General features: G+C 42.5%; 1 protein-coding gene across 3 annotated transcripts in view; it reads right to left on the bottom strand.

Annotated features, from left to right (window-relative positions):
- Nucleotides 1-1224, bottom strand: part of fgf11a (fibroblast growth factor 11a) — a 97909-nt gene extending 96685 nt beyond the window's left edge. For all 3 annotated transcript variants that reach the window (XR_009828003.1, XM_062065367.1, XM_062065368.1), the window contains exon 1: nt 527-1224. Coding sequence is in view for 2 of the 3 variants with exons in the window: in XM_062065367.1 (XP_061921351.1) it covers nt 527-719 (193 nt within the window). In the remaining variant the exon portion in view is untranslated. The remainder of the gene's footprint in view (nt 1-526) is intronic.
- Between the last annotated feature and the right edge of the window lie 5820 nt (nt 1225-7044).

Consider the following 7044-nt stretch of genomic DNA (forward strand, 5'->3'; position numbering starts at 1 on the left):
AACCATGGTCTGACCCTTGCTATGTATATTTAAGTAAAAAAAATGAATCCAAGATCCTTTTAGGAGATAGATGATGAGCAGTAAAACATTTATATTCTCATTTGCCTTGTTTATTTCCAGTGGCGAATGGTGTAATTAGCGTGCTAATCCCCAAGTACAAACGGTGTGCAATTTCCCTCTCAGTAGGTTAATTTAATGTAACCCCTAGAGACCCTCAAGACGGGTTGGCCACCGGGCATCACAAATAATTCACCTCTTCACACTTTTAAAGTTTATTATTTAGCTGAACCAGAACAATCTGGACAGGGGATGAGGATCTGCAGACGATTGATTAAACTGGAAATGATCCCATTCCAGCTCCTCCAGTGTTGCCAACCGAAAGATAGGATGGGATGCTTCCCAGATTAGGAGTAAACTCTGTACTGGAAATTGCAGCGTGGATGTCCTACAGTGAGGATTAATTTGTTTTCCGGCCATCAACATGATGGCAGACAGAAAAGCAGATGATTTAAAAAATGGAACTTACCTGGTCTTTTTTCCATTTTTCTCCCTCGACTGCCACATAATCGAACCTTCGATATTAAAATAAGGATTTGTTTCTGGCAGAGTGACTTGTTGCTTTTCGGACACGGCTTCCTCTTGCTGGCAATCTGCCGGTTGGTCTGGGGGTCCTTGACCTCCCGACGCTGCCGTATGAGGGAGCTGGCAAGGGCGGCCATCTTCCCAGCACAGGCCCTGCCCCCTCCTCACCAGCCGCCGCCGGCCAGCTGACGCCCAGATGTCGGGGGGTACTGTGGGCCACCCCCCTGCCCGCTCACCCAGGGCGACGGAGCAGGGCTAGGGGACCTCTTCTGATGATGAGCTGGAGCAGCAGGAAAAGATGAAGATGGAGGAAAGAAAAGATTGGGTGAACTCCCAAATACTGAATTTGAAGATTCAAATCAGGAAAAAGCCTTGATTTGTTTGACTTCTTCTATTTGGATGGGTCATATTTTTATCACCCAAATAAATTAGCTCCAGTCCAACGTGCCACTACCCCCTAGCCCCTTCAGCTACAGGGAAGTTTGGTTCTACCATTTTCCAAATTGTGGAATCCAGACAAAAATGTAGTCGGTTCAGACCAGTACTGTGGATGAGAAGCCCACATTGTCCCAAACGTCAACAGTCCAGTGAGCATTTCCTCCTGTCACGGCTCCACAGAATGACAGCGCAAGTTCAAAAAGTACAGACCTCAGGTATCAGCTCGGCGAAATAAGGCAGTAGCCCCTTTTCCCCCCCACACCCCCATTTAGAGTCATTCGTGCCCCTCTGGCATCACAGTGTGGACTTCAGCCTGGGAGAAGTGAGAGAAAAGATGTGAAGCGATCCATCATTCCAGACACGGAGGTGACATTCAAAGAGTGGAAGAAGGAAAGGGGCGGCCGATGGTGATGGTGTGATGGTATCTACCCGATGTCAGATCAGGCTCTCCAAGTCCATCCACCGAATCTGAGCGTGGTGCCGTGTCCTTCAGCCACACTCTCTGCCTTGTAGCTGGCAGAACGAGGGATGAATGAGTGGAGCGAGACAAGGGGAGAGAGACAGGCGAGGGGGGGAGAAGGGGAGGGGCATCTGGCAGGTATGCGCTGGCAAAAGTCCGGTCTGCTGCTGGAAGAGCCTGAAACCAATAGGCACCACCTTTAAGCTTTAATGTAAATGTGTGTGTGTGTGCATGTGCGTGCGTGCGTGTGCGTGCGTGCGTGCGTGCGTCTTTGTCTTCATAGTAAGCAGCATGCTTCGCAAGCTCCCCCCTTCTCTCTCTCCAATTCAACAGCCTCCGTCTCTCTCCCACTCCTCTTCCCCTCCTTTCCATCTCTGCCACCCCTCCATCCCAATATGGAGAAGAGCGTCCCTGTCATTGCTACGGTGAGCCTGCATCCCTCGCTTTAACACACGTGTAGCCTTTTGAATTTCCCACCCAATTTGAGTGTAAAAAAACATGAGAGGCAGGCTGCCATTTGCATGCCAGAGCAACAGAGGGCGCTATAGCTACTATAATGGAAGGCAGCCAATAGTAAAAGCCCAGCCAACAACAATCCCCCCATAAAAGAAGTACATTTGTATAGGTGACTCGGCCTATTTAGTACATTTACCAACAGAAACAAATTGATATTAGTTTACATGGCCCTCTCTAAAACGGTGCAGTAATAATTAATAGTGTATGCATTCATTAAAATACTTAATTGTTTGCCATCTCCTCTTCTTCACAGTGCAGTTTTGCCCCCGAGTGGAATTTCAGGTTCATTATGTTCTCGGCTCATTTGTTATTCGTGTCTGATTATTTTCCTCTCACCTTTCTCATCCTGTTCTCTGGCTCTTTTGGAGCAAAATCAACATTTGGATTGTAAAAGCAAAGTGAGTCATAATTCAGATGGCAAGTTTTATAGCTGCGCTCGTATGAGGCGCCGCTTCCATTATATTCATGCTTGATAGATGATGATATTCTCGCACAGCGAAGCTAATGCTTGCCCCTCCAGGCTGAGAAAATGGTGGAAAGCTACATTTAATTGTGGGAAAACAAGCTAAGCAAACACCTGATTGTATCCGCTGCATGTTTCATTTTTGATCATGCACAATATTCAGACTTCATACTATAAGACAGCCCGTCCATCCATTTTCTACCGCTTGTCCCTTTCGGGGTCGCGGGGGTGCTGGAGCCTATCTCAGCTGCACATGGGCGGACACCACAATATATAGATATACAGGATTTGTCACGGTCTGCCAACACTTTGTTGCATCATGTTTCAGCATGGATCCCGCTGAGACTCTGTGTCACGGATATAAATGGAGCCAATAAAGATTGAAAGCATGCACAGTGCATCTATAAAAGTACCAATGGAACCATGTCAGAGCCTTAAGGAGATGTTGAAGAGGCCATGTTTGTCATTGCCATTCTTTCGGAACTTTTACAGGGTTGTGATTTTTGTTTGTGGAGTGTTGCCTAGCCTGTAAATCCCACAAGACCCTGACACTGGAGGATGATGCTAATGCGATGTCAGATGAGTAAAAAAAAAAAAAATATGCCCGAAAATGCTCACTTGCTTCCCCTGAATTATACATTAGTTTATACATAAGTTTTGCATTACAATTCAGTTAAGAGTTGCACAGTCATCAAGGCTGCCTCTCAACATAAAGAACAAAGCGAGTTAACAAACGATTTCAACACTTTTTTTTTTTTTTTTTTTATAATTCAGCCAGCTCTTAACCTTTGCTGTCTCATTTGCTGCTACACAAAGATAGCGAATGCCTGTTTTCTGCACGCAAGGTCATCTAGGTAGTCTATTAAAGTGCTCCTTTGTCTTATTCCTTACCGCTTTCGCAGAACAAGACAATTACAAGACGTGAGTCCCAAGAATGTTTTTGTAACGCAGCACGCGCTTCACAAACGGGCAACAAAATGACAATTGACATGAGTGTTGAACATTGTGTTCATCATAGTGGAATTTGTAAAATAGCAAATACAATGTTTGGAAGAATAAATGGGTCGAGCTAAGAGATGAGGACAATAAGGCTGCATAAACTGACTTGTTGAGACGACATGATGAAACATGAGGGAGAACAACACCCATGATGAGATGACATGTCGAGAGACAGGAACATCCTGGTGAAGAGAGGACACCACACTGTAGGAGGAAATGAAAAAAGACAGATGCAGCGCTGGACAATAAAAAATGGTGATGAGACAATAAATGTTCTCTAAGTGACAAATGCAAAAAATACAACAACTAATTGATTATTTCTAATTGAACTCATTCTAAGATGGTGGAATGGATGGATGGATTTCAATATACTAAGTAAAGGGGGCACTATCATACTTTTCCTAATTTTATATTTTAAAATCTGTCTTGTCCAGCCACTCAAGCAAATCATATTGTTGATGTACAGTAGGTGCCCAAATCTGCTGTACATATTTACTTTACAAAATACAAGTGTAGGATACTTCTCTTGTTGCCTTATTTGTACTTGACTTTATTAATTGTTTGGATAAATTTAGTGTTTGGAGCAGCATTTCCAATTTGACAGACTTACATACTGTATATGTATAAAATGTTTTTGGGGAAAACAAGGTTGGTTTTCACTAGGGCTGTCAAACGATTCAAATATTTAATCGCAATTAATCATATTTTATTTATAGTTAACTCAAAATTAATTGTGATTGATCAAAGAAAGATATAATTTTTGGTCATTAATAAGTGTACCCAGAGACAGATCATTTTTAAAGTGTTTAATGCCATGTCTGGACAATTAATTTGCTTTAAAACATTGTTTTTTGAAACAGCTCAACATGAAAAGTATTTAACATGTTTTTAAAGACAATACAAAAAATACCTACAGTGCGTTAGTGTTTTGACAGATTGTCTATTTTGTAGAAATACAGAATTTGTATTCCTGCTTTAGGAGCACTTGCATTTAGAGGAGAGGAGCTACACTCCCATGTTTAGATAGCAGTTTCACGCTTTAATAACACAAAATGTGGATTTTTACGATCAAAGATGTGAGGTAATATTTTTTCTACATGAATAAATGTTTCTGATATTCTGTACTTTACATGTTGTTCAAGTTAGTAGTAGTAGTAGTAGTAGTTTACTTTGGACATGTTAAAAACAAAGCAAAATTTAAAAAATATATTATAAAAGGAAGTAAGTAAGGTACAGAAATAGAAACAAATACAGCCATAAAGTGGCTTTTACTCAACCCTTGACCAATTGTAACATGGAGGCTATAAAATAGGTGAGATTCAGCCAACAGCCAATGCAGAATTGCTCTGTACACAACTTAATATTTATGGAGTATTTTATTCAAATAATTTTACTCGAGTGCCCCACTGGGATCCAATATCATTTTAAAAGCCTGTAAAATGAACAGGATAGAGCAAATAAACTCTTTAGTGTAATAATGTAAAGCAAGAAGCGAGTTCAAATTGTCTTCACGTCAGCGATGATAACCAGAATATGCTAAAAAAAAAAAACAATTCCATGACCAGATGTGAGCATTCCACATTGGCATCATAGTGGCACAGTTTAGCACTATACTATACCGGCAAAGAGAGAGAGAGCTGGAGCAACAGAGCAAAAAGGCGGCCAGCCAGCGAAGCCTGGAGCTATAGGCGAGGCGGGCAAACCCGTAAAGATGGCACCACTACTACAGTGGAGCTGTTGTGCGATATCACAGAGAAACAGATTGAGATTAGCCTTTTGTGATCCACTGAGGAGAAAAGCAGCATGTAGTCTGCAATGGTGTGCGGAGCAGGAAAAAAAAGAGACGTGGAAGAGGTATCCTTCAACGCTTACTTGTCTGGACAGAATTTTTTAAAATTCAGTGCAAAAAGTCTGCTGTAATTAGTAGAGTACCCAATACTTTTGAGACATACAGTACATACATTTACAACATGGACATACAGTATGTTGCATATCTACACTGATTTTGCTCTACATTATCCCAGTCTACCTCAGGGTAAATTATATCTATATTTAAGCTCTATGCTGCAGAGCACGCCTTTACAGAAGGAGGGGATTTTCCGAATGGGATTGGCAATTATGTCTGCTGGATTACACATCTGCCAGCCGGGGGGCAATCTTCCACATGGCATTACTGACAGGCACATCCGCTCCATGTAAAGTGGGCGGTGGCCCCAGGGCTAGTTATAGCTGCAGTTTGGCAGTGGGTTGACATCAACCCAAGTGCAGGGATCGAATTCAGAGTCAATATCTAATCTAGCCATGTTGGTGTTTGTTCATGTCATCATTCTTTTCAACCAAACATTCCTGATCCTGTCTGTCCTCTGTTGACCACGATGGCATAGCAGTCATTCCTGCTTGTTTGATAACAGTCCACCATGGTCCCCTTCCTTGTCATTATTCCCAAAGTGGGACTTAAAATTAGTCGGACAAAACCCATTATAAACTGCCCGTCATTAACTTCCAGCATCCCTTTCTCCTGCCTTTTTTGAGTTTCCTTGTTCATGGAAAGCTTCTATGAGTTCTCTGTACGAAATGAACCTGGATGGATCTAAGGCAGAGTGACTCTTCAAATGATTGGAATTGTCTTTCAGGCTTGGAGGAATGACTTCATTTGTATGTCCAAGCATCCTTCAGGCTGAGTGTAAGCTCCTATGAAAACTATGTGATTTAGTTTACGCTGCTCCATCCAGTGTCCAGTCACAGTGAGGAGGAAGAAAAAGGGGGCCGGGGACGCAGGGGGTTTCATGGGGAAGTAATGAAGGGTTTATTAGATGAGGTGCATGGCAGTGACCCCCCGTCAATCTGCCGCTTGATAAAATCAAGTTGGGTCAGGCTTGGAGGTGTGTTCCATTGTGTGGGTATAGAAGATAGTCATGACCAGATCTCTTAAATCATGCAGCCTTCCCTTCTCACCCTAAGAATAAGTAACAAATTTCACCCATTCCTTCCTAAACCTAATGCGAGACCCTGGGGCTGAGAAGATTTAAGTTAAAAAGTTAAATAATATGATAAAAAAATGTTTGCAAAATAACAGAATTACAAATAAATTATACAACGGTGGGCAACCCCAAGCTTTAATCTGACATAGATGGGAATCCAACCCACATGTTCTGCTTCTGTAACTCTTGCTCTAACCTCTACATCACAGGCTAGATGTGAAACATAGTTTGAGTTTGAGTTTATTTCGAACATGAATGCATACAACATGATACATCACAATTTCCAGTTTCTCTATTTAACATGTTCGAAAAGGAGTAGGAAGAAGCCAGGGCCGGCCCGTGGCATAGGCCGTATAGGCAAATGCTAAGGGCGCCGTCCATCAGGGGGCGCCACGCCAGTGCCACAAATGTTGGAGGAAAAAAATAAAAAAGTTGGTACTATTATTTCTAAATACATAAAATAATCCCACGTTAATTAAAATGCAAAGTAAAGCTTATTTAATAGAAATATTATTTGTTACAACATTACACCCCCCCCCCCCCCGCCCCCCCCCCCCCCCCCGCACGGTGCACCCCCTCCCTTCCCGTATCATGACTCTTTTTGG

Source organism: Entelurus aequoreus, linkage group LG12 (assembly GCF_033978785.1).
Source record: "Entelurus aequoreus isolate RoL-2023_Sb linkage group LG12, RoL_Eaeq_v1.1, whole genome shotgun sequence".
NCBI classification, from domain to species: domain Eukaryota; kingdom Metazoa; phylum Chordata; class Actinopteri; order Syngnathiformes; family Syngnathidae; genus Entelurus; species Entelurus aequoreus.